The sequence below is a fragment of the Balearica regulorum genome, chromosome 2, assembly GCF_011004875.1.
Source record: "Balearica regulorum gibbericeps isolate bBalReg1 chromosome 2, bBalReg1.pri, whole genome shotgun sequence".
Lineage (NCBI taxonomy): Eukaryota > Metazoa > Chordata > Aves > Gruiformes > Gruidae > Balearica > Balearica regulorum.
The window spans coordinates 23,170,282-23,194,070 of NC_046185.1; the positions used below are offsets into that span (position 1 = coordinate 23,170,282).

General features: G+C 40.5%; 1 protein-coding gene across 4 annotated transcripts in view; it reads right to left on the bottom strand.

Moving 5' to 3' along the window:
* The window catches only part of GRHL2 (grainyhead like transcription factor 2), a 70,057-nt gene that overhangs the window by 26,333 nt on the left and 19,935 nt on the right, over positions 1-23,789 (bottom strand). For 3 of the 4 annotated variants that reach the window (XM_075743593.1, XM_075743594.1, XM_075743591.1), the window contains exons 5-9: positions 21,653-21,705; positions 17,965-18,121; positions 15,359-15,470; positions 9,798-9,892; positions 731-889 (exon numbers count right to left, since the gene is read on the bottom strand). In XM_075743593.1, the coding sequence (XP_075599708.1) occupies positions 731-889; positions 9,798-9,892; positions 15,359-15,470; positions 17,965-18,121; positions 21,653-21,705 (576 nt within the window). The remainder of the gene's footprint in view (positions 1-730; positions 890-9,797; positions 9,893-15,358; positions 15,471-17,964; positions 18,122-21,652; positions 21,706-23,789) is intronic. The other variant, XM_075743592.1, reaches the window with a different exon arrangement.

The window sequence follows — 23,789 nt, forward strand, 5'->3', positions numbered from 1 at the left end:
ATCAATTCTCACAAAGGAGTGGGGAAACCCATTGTAAAAGAACCAAATTTTGCAAAAGGAGGAGTGAGCAAGAAAAAAAAAAAAAGGAAAAAAATAGTTACCGAACTACAAAATGGGAATGGCCAATGTATTTTTGCAGTTTACTTTTAATAAGAGAATCCTAGCATCATAAAAGTCTTATTGAAGCTTCCAGAAGAACGGTTTGTAATCAAGCGGTGGGGGGGGAACCATCAGCTGCATCACTGGATCATTGGGACTTGGTGTTTTCCATTGTATCATAAAAGACAGCTTAGCAGGCCTTTCTGAAAGCTGCATTTCTCTACCAGAGACCTCTCCACAAAGTTTATACATTACCTGTCCTGGCTGTTAGAGCCAGAAGGGATAACATCATCAGACTGGCACTTGCATGAGCCTATGCTCAACACTGACCTTCCAAGTAGAGATCTTTATGTTTGTGCTTTCTATGACTTTTTTGATATTCCTGTATCATGACCTGTAACATGCTGTCCTTAAACAGTCCAACTATTGCTCACAAGCTGAGGAATCAGGGCCAACAAAGCTGCAAAGCAGTAAAATAATTACACAACAATCTGTTAGATTTATGATATAGCTGGTCCAAATTCTACTGTTTAGGAAAAGAAAAAACTTTTAATTAGATCTAAAATACAGCAATACTAAACTGTCTAACAAGGTTACTCCTCTATCCATGCTAATTGTGCTTTCCACTTACCTTGTCACAAAAAACCTTGATCTGGCAGTAGGCTCGGTGGATGGGTTTATTGCTGCGGTTGTTATAGCTGTACGTATCAATCTGAATCATCAAAGGAAGCCCTTTTACTCCTTTTTGTGAGGAGAAGTCTGTGCTCAAGCAATTCACTGTGATGAAAATCTGTGTGCCAGAGAGATTACTTTTAAAACGTGGTGCAAACAACTATTAAACTTCTGGAAACACCTAACAACACATGGGAAAATAAAAGCAGATACACCTCCTCCACTCCCCTAAAAAAAACCCAATAAATTACGATCCACTCTCTGGCAATTCACACATTTATTCTCCACTTCTGTCCTAAGTCCAGCAAAGATGCTTCCACGCTGGGAAGAAGGACAAACTTTTAAGGCATGTATCGATGGCTTCAGTTTGGATCAGGAGTTCACATTTGAAGTGAATCATTTAATTGTCCCAACTTACCATGCTTTGGTTCACACCAGCGAGCTCAAAGTGCATGAGCTGGATTCTTTTGGAAGAGCCAGGCCAGAAGATGTGTCCTAGGAGCACACGTCACATGCTCCAGCTGCTAACGGTTGCTCAGTCTGTGGGAACTGACTAAAGATAATCTGAGATAAAACCTCCTAAAATGTGTTTCACATGGATGTCAGGTCTTTAGCCCTGACTTGTTTCACTCTACAAACCTGCTCTGTATGTTTGTACTATTTGTTAATATAGACATAGCAAGATCATCTTGCATCTTTCCTTTCCAGCTGTCTTTTGGTCTGGCTTGTTCTTCTAAGAGCTCACAATTTAAATTCAATGTGGCCAAAGTCCTTTCCCCTTTTATTTTACAAATTCTCTTCACGCTCTCATCAGCAGTACCCCTTCCTCCATCCCATCCAGATACTCCTGATCTTCACTTTAAGGGTCCTTCATGGTATTTCTTCAATTTCAAAAATGCACTTCACTTTGTCTTTCAAACTGGGAAGGAGTGTCTCAAATATTTATAAAACTACACCCTACCTCTTGTCAAAAGTCCCCTTTGCTATGTAACATCCACGCAACTTGACACTACCCTCGGTTCCTGGCAAGCCCTGCCTGCCTTTGCTTCAGAAACCCATCTCGTGCTTTGCTTCTACACCCACATATGTCTGTTGATAGCCACGGGTCACGTCCTGCCCTCCAACCTCCATCTGTACAACAGAACAAGGTGTGTCTTGTCTGCACTGTTTGTACAGCACCTGGCAGAAGGGTCTCCCGAAGTCTCCCAAGGACTGTTTTGATGCAAAGCAAGCTGCAATTGTGAACTGAAATCTCACTGATAACCTTTCACTTCAGAGAGTGTGCATGAAATTTAAGAGATGAAATTGTACTAAAAATCCAAATGTTCTTCCCAGTGATTAATATGTGCATTATATAGTAATTTGGGACAATTATTTATTGACCCGATTCTACTTGTCACTTTTTCTCAGTTCAAAGAACAACAACAAAAACCTCAAACAGTGAACTAAGGAAAAGGACAGCGAAAACTGCCAGTACATATTTCCTGAACCAGGAGGACGTGAAACCTGCTCCAGCAGAACGAGCACACTCGGAAAGGAAGAGATCCGCAGGGTCTCTCGCCAGGCAGAGGAGGGGCCAACAGGCCCTGGAGGTTTGGGAGGATTCAGGAAGAGGGACCATGAAGGAACTCCTGCCAAATCCACAACAGAGAAAAATAAAAAAAACCCCAAAACCAGTTTGAGTGACCAGAATACTAAGAGAAAGGCAGCTGAGAATAGAGAAGGGCTCTGGCAGAGCTGCGGGGGGGTGGGGGGGTGGATCTTTTACCCTAATGACAGAAGTTAACATTACAGTCAGGTTTTTTACGATGGAGCCAGAGCGGCTTGTTTGCTGGACTGAGCTAATGGCACCTCCACATTTTTGCTTCTGATTGTATCACAGAGCTGCATTTACAAATGAAATAGTTGAACTTTAACTGCTGGAGAGAGGAGGGAGGCGGAGAAGGGCCCTAGGTGAAACTCTGATTTTTAAGCAGATAATGTTATTTCTGTTTCAAATTACAACTTGGTCTCACCAGCTCCAAAGGTAAGTGTGGATACGGGTGCATATGCCTTTGAAATATGATGGCATGAATTTTCATTTGCCTTCAGACACTTTTACAGTGTCAGGGGAATGCTTTAAAGTGTGTATGTGAAGACAGAGCAGCAGAATGAGGTCTTGGCATAAAACAGATTCTGGTCTTGCTATATTTTAGCCCATAGTCCTCCACACAAATTTTCCAAGTTATATGTTAAAATGTGAGAGGGGATGTGCAGGCTTTAAATCTATCCAGCAGTTTGCACATCTAGGACCTTTACTGCACACTCAGCTGAGAAGTAAAAAAAGACCTTGTTCCACCTTAATCAGCTACATACACTGTGTGTCATCTCTTCTGCTGCCTCCAGAAACACAGAGCGGAGTAGGAGTGGCTGGGGAAGACAGACTTTATCATTTTAAGAGTCCCCATACAGCAATAATAGATTATCCAGCATGAATAATAGATTGATGCTGTAAGATTCAATATCCTAGTCCTGACACTGTAATACATCAGGATCTCTCTGAGGAGCAATGACTGTACGTTCACGCACATGAAGCGTACCATAGTTTCTGTCATATCATTTGCACCTCACAGATAGACAGATGGATTTGAATTAACACAGATCATTTATTTTTAGAAAATTTTTCTGTCTCCACACAATCTTCTCTTAGCTTTCTTTTAGAGTGCCACACTGACTTTGGATTTGGAAAACATAGGGGGGATGCAGAAGTGGGGGGAAGAGGGCATAAGTTCTGTTACTCAAATTGATTTTAGGGTTTCTTTTTTCTCTGCATGACTGAAGATTTGCACCAGTTTTAACACCATGGTCCAGCAGGCTGCTGCAGTGAACAGGACTCGGGGAACCCTCTGGACAGTCCCATTCTCTCTGTCCCTGCCCTGTCCAGAAACCTTCACATACTGCTCTGATTTCACTGCCCAAGCACAGCCTGCTTTGCCCTTAACAACCCTCATCTCTCCCTCCTTTGCAGCTCCTGTCTCTAATGCAGGTAAATTCCCACCCTCAATGAGACAAGGAGCAAAACAACCCCACATGCAGCCACAAAAAGATGAAGTCCTGTTCCACCTCTCTTGGAAGACATTCTGGTTTAAAAGCCTCCTTGCTCTGGTCTCTTGCATAGTAGAGTTACATGGTTAAAAAAATGTAGAGTTAAGTAGAATGACAGTAGCAGGAGTAGAAATCACTGCTTTTTATTTTTCCCCCAGGGCCCTGTCTACACTTGACTTAGAACTATTTTAATGGATGTGACTATGGCTGTACCTGAATTCATTAACAAACTTTTTTTTTTTTTTCCTGTGCAAACTAGATTTTAGCAATGTTTTGCTATCAGGAACAAGTTTGGGTTGTCGTTATAGTGATGTCTTTTTTTTTTTTTTTATGTCAGCATATCTTAGATTAGAGCAATTAATGATAGAGTTCCACCCATCTAGTCTCCAGCTCAGGCATGCCATTGGCAATGAAAAACTAATTTGAGAAACATTTGGTGCCTGAGAAAGTTTCAAAAGTGGCCTAGATAATGACAACTCTTCTGTTTGTTATAGAGCACGTCTAGAAAAAGCACTCTCTCTTTCGGGGAAGGCACTCCTCCACAGTGTAGCTGTTATTATGTGAATTACTGACTGTTTGTTAAACACTGCAGCATAATTAGTGATGTACAAGACACACACAGAGTAACTTGCCTTAAGAGAAAGCAAGGCCCAGAAATGCATTTCCCCTTTTATCATTTAACGCAGCCAACATGACTCCTGCTGCGGTCTCTCAGCTTATACACTTTAAACATCTACAGTTACGAAACCTCTAATATAAGTCTTTTATTACTATTTACATTTCTGGCTCCCATCCTCTCAGAAAGAGCCAAGAGCAGAAGGGAGGGAAGAGTGTGTTACAGCGCAAAATCAGAAACTTAAAGCAATTTCTCTACTGAATACTGGCAATACATAGAATCGGCATCTGGGTGATGAGTCTTTACAAAACCCTGTTTTAAACGGGTTCAATCCTCCAGACTGTAACAACAAAGAGTTAAATGACTTGTCTCTTAAATGACTAACATCAATCCCATCATTCCTCATATACACAGAAAGTGTGGTTTTATAGTTTCTCCTGCCAGCCGTTACCTTATAAATCCCATACAAAGGTAAGACCTTTGTTTTATTTCAATACGAATGTCTCCAGCAAATGTTTACACTACTCTTTTGAAGCTTCCTCAACTTACACCACACCCTGGCAACTACATAAAAATGCCATTTGCCTTGAATCCCAGATGCATACTTACCGAACCATTTGTATACACTGAAATTTCAACATTATCTGCTACCACAGGTTAACTCTTCTTTAATATATACATGTGTGTGTGCATGCACAACATATAAATATCTTAAAAAATATATATGCACACATACACATACAGACATGGTTTATTAAACCAGTTACCAAGTCTAATCCTACATAATTTCTGGTACTAATTCCCCCAAATAAAGTATCTTCCTCCAACCTTTAAATTTTGAGAGTAAAGAAAATACTAATTTCCTCCTTAATGAAACAAAATTTGATCTAAGTTAGGAAGGAAATTAACAATTAGGAATAAAATAATTCTTATACTAGTCAAAGCTTGTCCTAAGTATTGCTGGCAATGTTAAAGAAATACAGATTGCCACAATACAAATGACTGAGAGACTATGCTGCTCTATCAGCTTGATTTTACAGTTGTGCCCACTGGAATCATAGCTCACTTTGGCCCACAATATCTAAGAACCTAATCCTGCAAATCACTCACTCATTGAAAACACAGCTTATTACTGTATGGGCTATGCCAAAACTCATTAAATAACTGGAAAGGTTCCCAGAAGCTTCAGCATGCTTTGGATTAAAGATCTACCTTTCAGTTAAATATAGCAGGACAATGATTGCACGCAAGTATACACAACAACTTCACAGCACATAGCTACTGTACACACCAAAAAGCATGTGCCAGAACCTGCCTGAATAACAAACACATCCGCCAACATGTCTGTTCATTGCATGTCCAAGTTGCAGCGCTTTGCATAAATCAGTAATTTCTCACTCGCACTGAGAAGTAATTTTTGCCTGCTTTAAGATGACATTTTTCTTTAACAACTGTTCACTGAAGTCACACCTTTGAATTTAAGGTTAAAAAGTTCTTTCCATGAAAATATACAATTAATGTATCACAAGTATTAATCAGAGAGAAGGCATATCTCAAAGAGTTGGTATGATTTATGACAAAGATATTCTCCTTTGACCAGGAGAGTTCTAGTTCTTAATTATCTATCTTTCTTGCAAACTAACTTCTGTCAGCAATCCGACTCCAAGCGGGCAGATGTATGTCTATGGAAAATGAAGCTGAGCTCTGTTCAAAAGCCTCCACTAGAACTTTGTCAACTAGCCAGATGCTGCAGCAGAATCTTCTGCAGGGCAACAGCAAAGGAACTACCTACCTTCTAGCATATCATAAAAAGATTTTTAAAAGATGGTTAAAAAGTCAGCCAGTTCTTGTTAATTGTTGTTTGTTTCCTCACCTCTTTTTAAAGAACTCCTTTAAAAATACCAAACATAGCATTCAGGTTCAACCAAAGGGAGCCAACAAATCACCCTGACCATAAATGTTGCATATTTATATACAGAAGTAAATACAGGAGTGAAACAAAGATGGACTGTACAGAAAGTATTCTTCACTTCCTACCTCTGCTTTCGTATTGCACAGTATTTTTGTCTCAAGGCAGCATAAGGAAGAGTTCAACATGGCTGTAGACCCTTCCCTCGTTTCCCTTTATCCTGCTCTGAACCACAAGCCTTGCAGTGACCTCTAAACAACAGTCCCATCAGAAAAGGATGTTGTTCTAGAAAAAGGTAAGGATGTGCCAGGCCCAACTCTGCTCTGCCAGAAGGTACGGGGACTGCTGTTGTCAATGAGATACAGCAGAGGAAACACCAGTGGAGTGGTGTTTCTGACTTTGGTGCTGTTCCCTTCGTCCACAGAAAGCACTGGTGAGATTATTCCACAGCTCAACATGTGCTGGACAAGATTCCCTCTTCCATTGACTTGTTCTGTCAAGCAGCAGCTGGATGACGAGGGACCAAGCACAAGGAGCTGGAGCCAAGACCCCAATTCCCTTGACATTACTGAGGCGATGAAGAGAGGTCTCTGCCTCTACTCTCTGAATGCCCGTTTCTTCCACATAAGATCCAGCTGAGATGCTGCCTTACAAACCCTCGGCAGACTCACTGTTAACAGGCAGATTCTGGCTGTCACACCTACGCTGTTATACCCTCGTTCTGAAGGGCTTCCAGGAGGAGGGTACTGCTCTGCTTGCATGTGGGAGGAGAAATCTGGCTTTAAATCAGCTGCCCTCCAGGCAGAGTAGGAAAGTGAGAAATCCAATGCTCCAGATAAATCTTCCTAGATGTGGGATGTAGTCTCCCAGGAGAGACAGGGATATTTGGTTAGGTGATTTCTGCTTCTCCTGATTGATTTTTCAAGATCGCTCCCCTGTGCACTTCTAATGACCAGACTGTTTTCTTTATTTCTTCCCAGGCCAGCAGAGCGCTTCATCGCATCTCAGAGGCCCTGGAAAGAACTGCTCTGTGCCGCTTTTGTCTGACTCAGAAGAGAAAGGTCTTTGTGCCTGTGAGGTTAGTTTTAATCTTGAAATTGCGGTGAAAAGGGAAAACAACACTGAGCAGAAACAATGGAGCCAGTTTAAAGATCATCGCTCAAAAAGCTTAAGAGAGTCTGTAATTAGGCCTTGAAATTCTTCATCTCTCTTGGATGAGGTAATTGCTGGAGAAAAAACAGCCTTCAGTGACGTGCCTCAGAGTCCACAGCTTTCAAACACCGCAGGGGCATCCTATGGGAATCCCCAGACACAGCACAACTGGTTATTGTATTAGACTCTCCAACAAGAGCAAGCATGTGGGTACGTGTACACGTATGTGGGGAGGGAAATACTTCAGTGCACGGTGATAAGCTTTCGGTTCAGGTACAACCTGATTTATGCCTGATAGCCCAATACCAAAGCATGTTATGAAACCTCTTTCTTCTATCAATACATTTGCAGTTCAAGCTCCTAAAAGATCAGGTATTTGATAACTACCCCAGGAAATAAATATGCATAAGCCAATTTGCATTTAAATGACTACTTCCTGCAGAAATACAAGTGGCTTTCTTAAATTTCACTCCTGACACTTTTTTAATCCAGCAACAATAAGAAAGTCATTATTTTAAAATCTTACTATGTTTTATTTCCAGCAATCATTGCAAGAGTTGTGTTCTTCACCCAGGGCAGGAGCAATGTGAATGGTGTGAGATTAGAACAAAACAGCTGAGGGTAACACCTGACATTAGTGGATGTGACTTTCTTGCTCCTAGATCAACATGGTATCTTGCTAAGTCTGGCTTGCAGCTGCAAATGCAAATGTGTTAAAGAACTGCCAGCCCTGGCAATGGGGATAGTAGCCACCGGTTGGACGAGACTGCCACGCGGTAGCCCTGGTACTGCTTCTGTAAAGGTCCTTGGGAAAACCCATCGTGTTGGAGATCCCAAACCAAATATTTGCTGTATTTGCTTCCATAATGATCACACGCACACAATGGTCATCTGTTGTGACTGCAGAGGACAACATACCGCTGTATTTTCAAATGGAATCACATAATAAGGGAATATCTAAGGCAGTGAGAATGTAATCATTACATGAGTAATTATAGCACCATTAGCAACTGAGCCAAGTACAGCTCTGTTTACCAAGGCCAGCTTTTGAAAGAGCTAGGTGGTTTTCAGAACTATTGTCTTTTCTTTAGTGCTCTATTCTTTTAAAATGCGCATCAGAGATGAAAATCCCTGTTACTACAAAGCTCAGCACCTTCAAGTCAGTCAGGACAGCGCAGTGTTAATGCTACCACTCCATGCTCGATGCTATCTCTCACAGGACTCACTTGCTAGATGCAATCTCTCTAATGCTCTGTTAGAAGTGCAGTGGGGAATCGTGCATGAAGATGACTCTGGATGTGAAAGATCCTTGGCATTACTTGAACACTGGGCATTTTGTATTCAACATGAAGACAGTATCAAGGAGTCTGCTAAGCTCAACGTGTTTCGTGTTTATTATTTCTGCATCCCCGAGAGTCCCACATTACCCTCACTCATTTTACACAGCCTGTTTCCCCTGTTGTTTGCTTTTCAGAGGACAACTTCTTGCAATTACCGGCAGCTTTTCATTTCTCCTACATTAGTCCATGCAGCTGAAACACTCTGCCACCCTTTGGATAACCTCATCTATAAGAAACTTGTTAAGGTGCTCTGCTGTCCTGATTTATAGGTCCACTATAGCAGTGACATCCCCAAATGTAAAACACTAACGTCTGAGGGTACTTGACCATCTAAAAAAGACAGACAGACAGCACCAGTACTCAAAACCACTTTCATTTCCAATTGCAAGGACAATCTGTGTAACACTATAAAAAATAATGGCACAAACACAAAGGGAAGGCACAGTCCAGGTTACAAGAATATTGATTACTGCCAATGTTTATAGTGTAGAAAGGAAGTTTATAATTTAGAGAAAGAAAATATTCACCTTGTGTCCTACACTGGCTTTGCAAGTAGGAAAAAAAACTTACTGTTTCTCAGGCTGGCCTTATTTTAAATGGAAAATCACTGAGAGGCCAAAAGTAAGAAACTACAGTGAGAGCACCCTGCAGGTTTTCCTCAGAACTACATCTCTATTTGTCAGCGATACAGGTGTGAGTGCAGTATCACCCTGACAGCCGTTACATACTGCCTTGCCTTTTAGGGATGGCCAGAATCCCTGGGGTGAGTGAAAGATCACGGTTTGGTTTGCCTGGCTTTGCAGAGACTGAGCTCTCTCACCTCCACCTACCCTTCCTGTTATTTGTTAAAAAGGAGATAAGTAGAAGAGTGACTAAGGATGGATGATACTTATAAAGGGATACCATCTGCATGGCTTTTCCTCACCTTTGCCTCTTCATTGACATCCCAAGTAAAGGACACAGCATTGAATGCTATTTCTTCAATATTCCCAATCGTATTAAAACTCTCCTTGTAATCAGCTGTAAGAAATAACAAAGAAACAAAAGACTCGTGAAAAAAATTTGAACTTTCTCTTTTACAATTCATAGTACATTTTTGCTTTTTCAGCTGGGTTGTCTAATGCATCAAAACTATCTCTTTGTATTGTTTATGTTAAATTACAAATAAGCTTAATTGCAAAGAGGTAATATATTGCAGCTTGAGTCTTATGCATAGTACATCACTAGCTAACATTCTTGCAAAATACTGCTTGCTCTCAAAAAGGAATCAGTGTGACTGTAGTGGGAATGAGTGGGTGCGGTGCGTTCATTAGCTTGGCCAAGGAATGGCCAAAACTGGAAAATTAACTAAAAGCTATTGAAACATTTAAAGAGACTGTTCAAACCTTGACATAAATAAATGACATTATGGTAAATCCTATAGAAGCTTTCTAAAAAGCTAAGAGCTATCATTGGAGGAAATAACCAGTAGCATACATTCCTTGCCCAGCCATTTCAACTTTCCCAGGAATCACTGCACTGGACGCTGGATGGCTATTTAAAAAAAAAAAACAAAAACAAAAAACAAAAACCAAAACCAGACACACCCCCAAGAAAACAACACAAAGATCCTTTCTCCAAAGCGTGTATGATACTAAAATAGCAAACAAACAAACATAATGTGTTTTTACATTGTCTGACTACCAAATTTGCACCCTCTTCTCACTTCTTTCCAAAGGGCTGTTAATATTATTAGTAAACTAGCATCTCAGAAGGAATGCAAAGCAAGAGGGAGGAAGTCCAAATTTCAAAGATGACCTGCCCCCTCACTAAAACCAGTAAGGGCAGAAAATCACATAAGACAGACAACTTCCAGATCTTCTTTATAAGCAAAAAGAGGAACAAGCCGCCTTTTTCTCTCCCTTTGCCAGCCAGCTTAACACACTTTCTTCTTTTTGATGACAGATTAAGAGAAAGACCAGGTTTGTAAGGGGGTAATATCTGTTTGATTAAAGGAACTTGCAGATTCTTTATGCAAATGCATCAACTGTCTCTAGGACATATACATTTCTTTAGCATCCCTCCAAGGCTGTAATGGCTGTAATTGGACTCGGTGCCAGAGGGCTAAGATTACGTCATGCAGCAATCTTGATCTAACGTTTGCCCAAATCTGCACTTCAGAAGCACACTGATTCTTAGCTTTCTAATCAGTTATAGAAAGATGATGTTTTTTAATTCTATAAATGAGACACCCAAATGGTTTCAATATGCATTTTTTTTGCCCTTCTAAAAATAAACTGTTGGTCTCTAAAAAATAATTTCCAGGTAACAACTGTTTTAAAATCATTTATAACAAAACCACTGCTGCAAGGAGAATTATTTGAGATGTGCAATCAGTTTACTTTTCTCTCATCTGAAATGCAGGGATGCTGGCATTTCACTGGGCAAGTGAAACTGTGTGCCTGGGATACATGAATGATTTTGGATACAGTAAAAAATAATTCACTGTTCTGACCATAGGCACAGCACAAGATATTTGGTGATGCAGCAAGCGAACATGGTGTTTGAGAGGGCAGGCAGGCTTTTCATTCCCATCGTGAACTCAGATCTCCTGTCTAACTGAAGTCATTGGCTTCACTATCTAAATTCAGTGTGGGAATGCAAATGAGAGGAATTAGCATAAGTAGTTTACTATGCTAATTATTTATACATATTAAACTACTTACATAAGTAGTTTAATATGCATGCGCACACATCCACCCACCCCCTAAATTTATGATTCACCAGAAAGTGCCTCGTGCAACTGACTGCTGCATATGGGCGTGCTGTGTAGGTGCACTTTGGAAAGACATGAACAAGATGTCTTGTAAAGACACATGTTTTCTTCTCCTAAAAGACTCTCAGAACCTCGCATCCCACCAACCCTTTCCTTCCCCCAGCACATGCCTTCACATTCTTAATTGCCATACACAAATCTCATGCAGAGTCTATGTGACATGCTGTTTAAAAGCAGAAGTGCATCCTATTCCCCTCAATTTACTGATAATTAAAAAAGGATCCTCAGTAGATTAAGATAGCATTTACATCCAAGGATATCTGAAAGTTGTTAGCGTGACTACAATTTTTCCTTTTCTGCTGCTGTGAGTTACCAGAAATAGAAAATTGGGGTTCTTCAATATGCAAAAAAAATGGCTCTACAGGAATTGTTTCCTCTTTTGTTGAGTAAACTGCATATTAAACAATGGCAAATTTCAACATTAAACACCAATCATTTGCATGTAGTACATACCATTGTAGTAGTTTTTGTACTGTGCACATAAATAACACAAACAATCCTGCAAAAAAATACAGGCAAGACTCTGGAGCACATATAACCCCAATCTAAAGCTTCCACACCCACCCTTTATATCTGTGTTTGAACCTGTTCCTGTATCTATCAAATTATATTACTGATTCTAAATAATATTTGCTGTAATCTAGTACTGAATTCTTTATTTGACATTATTTTAAAAGAAAAAGCTAGTGATCCAGTGTCACAGCACTGTGGAAAAGTCAGATTTTATTTTCCCACACACACTCCTGCTAAAAAACAGTGAAAGTGCCTCCTTCCTTCTTCAGAAAAATCCATAACAGCACACAGCCTAAACTCTGGAAAATACCTTTTCTTCTTGCTTACTAAGTGTCAAGTCCTCGGGTTGATTCCTCAAGCACTAAGGACTTGCTTACATGTAAGTACACGCTTATCCCATTAACATCAATGCATCTTCAGACCCAGCACAGCATCTAATCCATTCATCCATCCTTCCTCCCAGGAGGTGCACCAGCCAGCACACAAAACAAATTAACGCAGTGACCCCTGCATGTCTGGAGTGAGGAAACAAGTCACTCTGTTTCCTCTGACCTCCAGAATATAACTGCAGGTCAGAAGGCAGGCAGACCAACCTATGCCACCTGGGAAAGCAGCACAAGCAGAGTTGCCACCCCATCTAAGGGCTAAACAGCTGGACCCCTGAACTAGAACAATTCCCAAATTCATTTGATTCTCTGTCTGCTGAGGAGCAAGGTATACTCTAGAATACACGTGCATTCATAAACAATTAAAAAGGATTCACAGATGTTAAACATATGCTACAAACATTAAGTTAAAATAATATTAATTATTATAAACCTTTATGGAACAGGTTATACAGATTTATGGCTATTCACAGATAGTTTTAAAGGAGCCTAATGCATGATTAATGCTTTATATACTGTTCATAGTTGGAGTGAAATCCAAAATAACAGAGAAGTGGGGCTATAAGCAGATTGCCAGGCCATCCCCTGAAGATAGGACAAATCTGATACACATTTCGGTCCTTAGCAAGCTGCTCTCGCTGCCTGTTTAAATGGTTCTCCAGGGCGTATCCTGGTATTTGCTAATCATCTCCCTCATAGACACCTAATTCTCTCTGTTAACTACACGGGGCCTGGACACTCAGTATTTCTTTATAGGAGCCCTTCAAGGGTCTGAATTTTCAATGTAAAGGGAAATCTTCATAGAGCCACACAATAATTTAGCTTGGAAGGGACCCCTGGAGGTCATCTGGTTCAACCCCTACCCTAATCCTGCTCAAAGCTGGGCCAACTTCGAATTTGGATGAAATTGCTCAATTAGATCACCTGATGAGAAAAGTGGAAGATTTTGCTAAATGCAGCTTGACGCTTGTATGGGAAATGTAGTTGGGAGCCATTCTGCCCTAATAAGCCAAATATCCACAATGTAAGTCTCAAAGAAAATGAAACGTACTTCAAAATCACTGTACTTGGTAAGAGCTAAGGCTGTATTTCAGTTGTTCTCAAGAAAACACTACTGAGCAACATCTAGGTCTTTCTTCTGAAAACGTTGAGATGAACTGTGCTCTTACAGCTGTACGTCTGACAGGGAGCGTTATATCAGTAAGTTACTACACTGAGCGTTGCTCGTATTTGCAGTCCAAATACAGAATAAGTACCAGAGTGCCTCAAAAGTCAGCACAGACCTATTTCATCTCAAACTAATGGAAACATAAAAGACATTCACTTTAACAGAGATAAACACACAGCTCTTGTACAGCACTTGTTTTGCATAGCACTATTTTACAGAATATGCATAAGCTGACTCGTTTAAGTAAGTGGACTGAAATGTGCCAGTACACCACAAGTGCGGTGGAGTTGGAGGGTGTTGGCACTGCAGTAGAACGAGCTCCTCAGCACATACCTTCGAAGGTATGAGCATTAGCACAGCAAGCTTGTAGGGACTAGCACAAAAAAAACAGGCAGCCTTCAGAAATAGCTGTGACGTGGCATACTTGCTCTTTTAATGTGTCATGATAGGAGTCATTTGGTCTGGGGTGGAGGTTTTACTTCCTTAACTACCCCAAAGGATTAAAAAAAAAAAAGCTGTGGAAACAGTTCAGCCAGAACTATGATTATAAGACAAGGGGCAGAGAGGAGATTCAGGAAGAGCTGCTTTGACCAAACACACTTGACTTTAAATAATGCCAGCCTCAGTAGAGGCAGCAGCATTTGAGTGTTGAAAGGCACTGCATGAGTAGGACCACTTAGGGACTGATTCCCAGCACTGGAGGTGTTCAGTCACCTTTGAAGCCTTGCAGTGCTCTCTCCAAATAACCCTACCTTTTTTCCCCCCTCTTCTCTGCCCCCTCTCATTCCTGCCATTCAATGGTTTGGTTCCCTCAGGCGGTCAAAACAAGATAGACTTTGTCTGCTTTGGTCTTGCCGACTCCTTGACTGGAATCCACTGCAGATGGCTGTGTGTGTAAACTGCACGTGGGAGGGAGAAGCGCTTGATGTCTAGACACTCCCACAGATTTCAACTTCAGGCTCCTTGGCAGCAGGTACATGTTCTTCCTTTGCTAAAATCTCCTAAGCATGCAGATAGGGCAGTTGTGGCTGAAATGGGCTTGTAAATACCTTAGATGGGATGAATGGTAAACAGGTCTCAGGATAAGCACACCAGAGCTCACTTCTCCTGAATGTCTTTGACACTGACAAGACTCAAAAACTGGGGGTGTAGCAGTCCTGTACGTTTCTTTGCAGTCACCATAATGATGGCTTCTTCACTCTCAGGCTGCCCTTATGCATCAGATTAGCTAACATAACTGTTATGTGGGCTGCTACAGGATTAAAGAGTGGATCAGCCTTTGAAAAACTAAAGGAAACAAACACTGCCACTCCTGAGGAGGCTAGACCTTGACTTCCCAGCAGCAGAAGGTGGAACACTATCAAATACGCATGCAAGGTGCAGCTCTTCTTTGCAACTACTAAGGACCATTCCTTCTGCATGGTCTCCATCCTGCTTCATAGACCCCGTAGCCCAGTTCTAGCAGGGACGAGCCATTGCTAACAACTGTGATACAAGCCTTGCAGCTATTGCAAATATATCCCACCCCATCCCTGTGCAAGGTACCAGAGCTTTCCACATTCTGCCATCTTCCTTGAAACATTTGCAGATCCTCTTACACTCACCAATGTCGAGGACCCTCTGTTTAGCTGTGTGCTGTCGAGAATGCCAGTATTTCCAGTATTTCAGCTGTTCATCTCTGTTTTTATCCTCACTGAAAACAACCATGACCACGCTCTAAGAAAACCAACAGAATTTGCATTAGCTAATATGTAATTAACAATTAGAAACACAAAGAATAAAATCTCCCACATGCCTCTAATGCTGACCCAGTCACCGCCCTCCCCCAGCACTTGGATTGCAGAAGATTGCTGGGTTTTATTCCAGTCCAATATTGCAATGCACTTAAAATCTCAGAGCAGAAGAAACATAGTTTTAAAATAACACAGGACCTAGGATTATGTTCTTATTAGTCGAAATAAAATATAATCGTATTCTCAGATTTAAGAAGTCTAAGTTGCCTTATGTAAAAAGTGGTCATTTCCAAGTCAGAGGATCCCCAATTCCAATTCTGATCCAAGTCCAGTCAAAGTGTTGGAGTTCAGATTCCTTGTCTCTCTGGAAGATGACATCACACTGTAAAGGGATGTGTTGTTATGGAGCTTAGGCTCACTGGCTAAAGGCAGGACACTTATAGTTTTAGCATACGTAGTCCAAATACCCTTCTTAGAAGCAGGACTCTTGCATACATGTATTCAATGACAAACTCGGTGTGACTATTTACTGAGATTTGCTGAGCTTTTCAGTTCAAGTTCTGAATTCCCTTTGTTAAACTGTGTGACTCAAAGGAAACAAGTTGAAACTTTATGCAAAACTTCACATGAGTAATAAAGGCTTTTTTAAAAAGCCCTGCTGTAGGCAAGCAAAACAAAAAACACAAAACAATGAAAGAATGTTCATACTAGGTAAACTGAAGTGAAAAGAAATCACAGAGAAAAAAAAAAATCACTTTTAAATATCCTCTTTTGTTCCCATTCTTCCTTTAACCCTGAGTCACCAAGCTCAAAAAACACCAACAGTTTCATAAGCCGAGGAGCTGGATCACAATTGATTCATGATCACCACCATAATCCTTGACATGCTTTGTGACCTTCTCCATTCCACCTATAAAAGTTGAACATCATCGTGTCTTCCATGTCTAGCTACTGTGTGGGCACAAGGCAGTACATGCCACGGATGAGTCCCGAGTTATGTATATATATACTGGCTGGCCATCAAGTATGCATTACCTGGCCAGCTGATGCACTAACCAGAACTGGCAGTGCAGACTGTAGCTTTTCCACCAAGGACAGCATTATTTTTTTCCTCTATGAACCACTTACATGGAACTTGTAGAGGTTTGATACCTTCAAAACCTCTTGCCCCTCTGTCAGGTTTGGATGGAACTGGCAATAAATTCAACAGTCGCTTGGCTGGGGGCCTGGCAAACAGAACACGATCATGAAAGTTGCATTTGGTTTCGCAATCTTCTGTAAACTGTACATCCTCCAAAAGAAATGGTCTCATCTCTCCTTTACAATTTCCACCCTTCTGCTGCCACAGCTTCAAAACCCATGTGGCTGTGCAGTGAATCAGACTTATGAGGACTGGTTTTCAGCCAGACCAGTGAGCTCCTGACTCCTGTTTCAGTTGTACTGAAAGAGCTGGCACCACAAAGGGGGAAGGAACAGGTGGCTGGCAGGTAAAGAGACTTTTCAGTAGAAGAGAAGTCTTACATCAACTTCAGCCAACAACGAAATGCCATCATCAGCCTCATGTCCTTAGGAAACCAGGCTAAAAATTAACTGCTATTCAGGTTTACAAATCATTGCCTCTCTTTAGGAAGAGTCTCTCTAAACTTCATGTATGATAGAAACATATAGGTTGTTGCTCATGTTCATTGCTCATGTTGACATGCATTGGTTCCTTCAACTAAAGTCACAACATTTTTACAGAACTTCATTTATTTGGATGGAAACACTTTTGCAGCCTCATACATATGCAGCCCTTCCAGCTTCAGGGTGAAAGTTGCAGAGCAGCAACTCTGAGGCTCATTATTCATTCCAAGTTTACTGTGTTAGGATTTGCTTACTCAAAAACATTACCAGGGAAATCAGGAGGCCTGTTCACCAGGCACATGTTGCTGAACACCGAGCTCCAGTTCTGCCCGCAGAATCTAAGATGCAAATCATCCATTTGGTCATACTTCTGGGTGAATATCAAGTGAAAACTCACACTTATACGATGTAAGTGGTTTAAAATTTATGTCACAAAGGATGGCTTCAACTCTTCACATTTTATCTGAAATGCACTGGAAAGCAGCCACTGAAGTGCACGAGTGAAGATGGACTTACATAGTAGATGTAGCAGCAGTTCTGTGATTTTTTTCTTTAATCATGCCGATGGTAAGTTCACCAATGTCAAGTGTAATATCTGTGCAATTACCATTCTGTCAAAGCATAAACTGAGGCAGATACGTATATAATTAACTCATAAGATCACACTTTGAAAAAACTGGACCCCAAATATTTGGGACCAGCATCATTATTACTCTCCCACCTTTACACTGGGCATAAGAGTAAGCTTGCTCTGTCCTCTCCCGCAAGAAAAAAAAATAATTAAAACCCAACCAACCACAACTACATTTATCTGCAGAGCTCCATTTCCATCTAGGAAAGAAATTGGACTATACCCTGACTTTGCTGATGGGATGTCGGAAACATTTGTTGTCACCCGTCTCACTCAGGGTGATGGCGTAGAACTGTCCTTTGTTCAAGTAGGTCATGGGCCCCTCCCCTTGCTTTTGACGCAGAGATTTGGTAGCTTCTAATGTATACTGAAAAGTGCTGCTGAAAAGACAGGGAGAGAAACACCAACAAAATCCATATCACTTTCTCCTTTTGTCTTTGTCCCCATTTATTAAATATTTCATGCATTGTATAAGCAAGGCTTAAGACACTAATAATAAAATTCCAAGAAAAGGTCACACAGGTATTTAAAAATGCAATTTTCTTTTTTCAAGTTCATCAGATCTGACAATCAAGTATAAAACTATCTGAACTGTAAGTCTCTTGGATCAAAGACTACATCTTTACTTCCTCTGAAAAGAACCATCATGAAGAACAAGACTATGTACCCCGCAGTGAGAGTGTCAAATACCAGGAGGGAATTCAGTATGATTTGCAGGAAATCAGCTACCTCCACAGACATTTAAACTTAGAAGTGATACAGAAAGAGAAATTAAAACAACAAAAAAACCCAACCAAACAAAAACAGAATAAAACTTGTTGCAAACGATGGGCACAGAGAATGGAAAGTCCAACTGCTACTTTCAGCACAGTGCAGAGAAGGAATACAACCAGAAGAGACCAGTAGGTTCATTTGTTTAAAGACAACATGCAATCAGGGTTTTAATAAACCTTCTTTTCAAAATTAATCAGACAGAATAAAGTACCTACATTTAGTTGTATCTGCAATCAAGTAATCTCCCTTTAAAAAAAGACAAAAATTAGAGAAAAAGAGAGTTCGCTCTTGTGTTAGAAGTCAGATTTTAGAAAAGACCCTCCTTCAGAGGAGAACTTTCCACCTTTAAACCTTTTCAAACCATGAAACATTAAAGCTCCATTAACTAGTGAACTGTTAGCTGAACACAATCCTCACAGAGCCTCTTCCAGCCACCTCCTTCAAGAAGGGACTTGAACAATAATCCAATAAAAACAATGCCTGCAGCTCCTCACATTCTCTTAAATGAAAAATAACGTTAACCTTGCAGAATAAAACTTCTCTTCAAACTGTATTTGGTCACCCCAGGAAGCTTAATGCAAGGAGTCACTTGCAGGATGTCCTCACAAATTGGAGATACAGAGGAAGCATTTTCACAAAGGTCCTAGTTCAGCAAAGTATTTAAGCAGTGCTGGAGTAGAACCAAAAGGACAAATATGTTGGTCCAGAACAACAGTGTGTCCTTAACTTTCTAGTTCAAGCAAATACTCTGGATCATCATAACACTGCCATAGCTATATGGAAATAAGGGGAAGGGCAAAAACAGTCTTAACTGTTCAATGGAGGTAGTGGTGGGGGAAATCACTAAAATGCATGAATAATAACATTTAAATCCCCACTTAAAGAGAAGGTAGAAGAAAAAAAACCTGATACACTGCCTTTCCATCCAAAGGAAGAAGTTTCAGACAGTTTAGTATCAATTATTTAGTTTAGTATCAATCATTCAATCAAATGAAGACAATTTCTAAGTGTTTCTTAGCTTATAAATGGAAATCCAGTCGTTTTTCTAGCTGCTTAAAATTTACAAATCAAAGCAAAACTAAGGTGAAAAGCAAACACTGCTCTATACCTCTCCAACCCACTGATGGCAGTCCCAGCACGTCCCAACAATGCAGTTGCTGCCAACACAAAGGCTCTCACACGCAGTGGGAAGACAGCACGAAGGAGAGTGTGGTCCCCTCCACTGCTGCCCACTGCAGTGTGCACTGCCACAGTCCCTCTGCCCTGTGTGCAACAGGAGCAGAGGCTCTGTCAATGCTGGCAAGTGGTACATTCTCATCCGAGTGGACTGGAAGAGCAGAACCACTGGTGCTGCAGACCCAGCATCCATCCTGCTGCATATACTTGACCTATGGATTGATTGCCCATTAGTGGTGGGGGCACATCCCCTGATTTAGTGTCACATGACAGGATGGTAGGTTGCATGCTGCAAGACTGCTGCATGATGTGTACCAAAGCACGCTGAGTGCCCTCAGTGATGCACCTCAAAACCTCCCACCAGACAGAAGGTCTAACGAGGATGTATGCTGACAAGAGCTTAGGATGAACCAAAGACAGACACACAGTGTCTTAACAGAGCTGCCTACAGTCTGCCATGGTCTGATCTTCTGTTTCCTGGCATCCTGTATGTTTCAGAAAGACATCAAAAAATGTAAATCCCAGACATACTGCACCTAGCCAATTTTGTCTCTGTGTCGTACCACTTGGGAATTTTCTTGTCCCCAGCTGGCAATCAAAGTGTGCCCTATAGCAGGAGGATTACTAGTCCCCTTAAAACTTATTGCAGTTACTCAAATGATTATAATACTATTCTGAATCTCACCATGAGTCTTAACTAAGGCCCCATGTAATCATTAAGGAATCTTCTATCAGGCTTCCAATTACTTTCATATTGATCGCTTTTTTTTTTTTTTTGCCTTTTTTTTCCCTTCAATCTGAAGGTTTCCTTTCTGAGCACCTATCACTTCCAGATAACTCCCAGGAAAAAATGTATTGCATTTTTCTTAATGTGCATTTGGATGTTTCATTCTAATGTGGACCTGGACCATGGCATGAAAGACTTAACATCTGAGAATTGTTAACAATACCAATGCTTTAAGATTCAATTTTATAAATATCCAGTGCAGTAAGTGAGCAGTCTTTGCCAAATATCTGTTTCATATGTACTGTGCCTATATAATGACTCCATTCTGAGCTCAGTGCAGTTAATGATTGTTTTAATATTCCTCAGAAAGAATATCAAGCTGTAAGGAACCTCCACTACAGACACAGTCATATGCCTACTCCAGGAAAAACATGTAGGCATGTTCCTGTTTCTAAAGTGAGACTAATCTCTCAGATATAAACAGAACTATTCACAAGCATGAAGTGAAGCATCAGCTTATAAACTTTACTGATCACAGTCTTTATTAGTTAAAGTGACTCTGCAGTGTTTGCCCAGTCTACTCATGCATTTTTCTGTGCTTAGGGAAGACACTACTCCTTTCAAACTTCAGTTTTTGAAACTTTTTAAAAAGCTTTTTGGAATTCTTAGGGTTTTCTACACATTTTGTAATACATACTTCATTTATGTTATTTTATAGGTAAACATGAAGTACCGTAACAAGCAGGATAAGAAGACAGAGGGTTTCCCAGAAAACCTACTAGGAGTAACTAGAAAAAAAAAAACAGAAGGTAAAAATAAAGATGGGAATTCCTTAAGGTTGGAGGAGCCAGGTCAACCATCCTGGACATCAGACTTGTGCATCCTGCCATCCTGAAAGGTGGGGAAGATTTTCCATGACCTGGCTGTCAAAGCTGTGCCCTGTTACCTGGGGGACCTCTCTTAACAGTTTTAATCTTGCGTATCTCTGGGTGGCTTCAGAGGAGTTACTAACTTAAAACAATGCTGAGGGAAGATAACAGATGAAGATATAAATGGGTCAGATATGAAAGCTAATATGCGCAGGAGAAGGGGAGAGCGATGCTGGGCAGCATCAAGGGAGCCCTGCAGGTGCCCCAGGGTGAGGAAAGGGAAGGTGGGAAGTGGACACAGGCAGCCTCTCCTCAATACATTCCTACGTGATGCCAGCCAACACATTTCAAAGCTTATGCTATACCTTGTTTGTTCGTAAATATATTCTTCAGCCCCCACTGACACACTGCGATACTTCTGAAAAATAAAACCAACAATTAAATAGAGTTTGATACAATCAAAATGCAAATACCAACAAAAGTAGAATTATATTTATTTAAGGGCCCCTCAGAAGAAACCATCAACCATTTAAAATTTAAAATCCCTAAAAACTGGAGTGGACCCTAGATGGTATTTACACTAGAATTGACAGAGATAATTCCTTTATGTCAAGCTTTTAGAGTTTTTCATAACCTAACTGCTACAGGAATGTAGCTGAAAAACATCATCTACCTTATTAAACTCTTTGCCTACACATTAATACATTCTAAAACAAGCCTGTAAAAATGTACCCCATCTCAAAGATAAGTAGATTTTCAAATGAAATCATAGTTTTCCTAGACACTTCACTTTTTATTTTGCTTCATTTAAAAAGGTGTCGTCAGCTGTCCTTAAGGCCTACAATGAAATGCTGATGAAAAATTTAGATTGCTATGCTGTCTATTTTGAACAGGAGTGGTGATGCAGGCTAAGAAAGTATTTTACCTTCAATATAAGATTCTGTCTGAGCAAAACACACACTTTACAAGATGAAAGGAGACCTACAGTCACCTTTAAAAAATTAAAACACATCTATCAAAACAAAATTACATCAAGAGGTAGAATACTGAAAAAAAATGAAACCTTTTTGCACAGACTAAGCAAGGATTTGTAGTCTTCCTGAGCAAACGAGTCCATTTGTACTCTACTACTTCTTGGCTTGCCTGTTGCCTGAAACATGTTTTTGCTGATGTCTCTCTGATTCATTGATGGATCATTACATTTAATTTCCAGACTTTCTTCTGTGATCACCAGTTAACAATTAAAAGCTGTTTTGTTTCCAATTCAGGCAATTTTGAAAACAGTTTTTCATTTTGCCTTATGTACAACTGCACCACAACAAATATCCAGTCAGATACTAGTTAAGTGCGAAAGTATTATGTACCAGTTAGGAATATTTCCTGAAGATCAAAAGTCAAGGAACCATGAGCAGTAGAACAGACAAGCTAAACACTCTAAGAAATCTAACAGTTGAGGAGTATTACAATAAAGATGGTCCCATATTAAAATGCTAGTCACATTTTATATGAAGGCTAGAAGTTGACATTGCCAAGAACACTCAATTTACTTACCTATCCTCAAAAATATTGTCTATACTATAAAGGACTAATAAATTAATTGCAGCTAAATAAATATATGAAAAAGATGAGAAAGGTATATTTATATAATTACTAGAATTGTACCTGAAAAACATAGCAAATTATAGATCGAAGTGTCTGCTACCACAGGGATCTATAAAAACTCAGCACTCCTTCAGTATAACAGAACTAAGTCACTCAATAAATGTTTTGAAACAATTTCTAAATATTATTCATAATGCGTTTAAAAATTGCACAGGTATCAGAGCAAATCTACTGTTGCCAAACCCAGCCATTCTTACCAAGTGAATGGGAAAACTAATAAGAACAACTGTATTCCTACTTTAAACACTGATTTAGCACAAGTTTCTCTTTTGGTAAATTTCGACATTTTACCTTACGCTCTCCCCACACCTGCTTTGTACAGCTGTCCCTACACACCAGCACATGGCTGGAGAAGCAGTCAGAGCACCGCAGGGCAAAGCCACCCTGGGATTTGGGTAGTTGAGAAAAACAGAAGGGACAGGCTAAATGTTGAGCGAGGCTGCAGCAGGGTGAAAAAGCTCTTCCTGCTCCCATGACACGTGCACGTGAGCATTTGGGGCTGGAAGGCCACTACCAGTGGCACACATCTCACCTAACAGCTACAGACAGGGATCTAGTTAAAGTTTGTTGTTCGGTTTCCCCGTACAGTTAATGGGGGAGGAGAGTGCACCCGGCCAACCACTCCATCCACTTTTGGCAATTGGAGTTGAACTGCCTCTTTCTCCACAGACTGCAGAGAAAGCCCAGATGACAAGTATCACATCCTGTTATTAACCAATCATTTTAAAAAACATGTAACAAAATATTACCATTGTAACAAAAATTACCATAACATGGAGTTTGGGACGGAGAGCCAACGTATAGATGTAAATTCCCTTTTTACCTCCAAGTTAAACAACT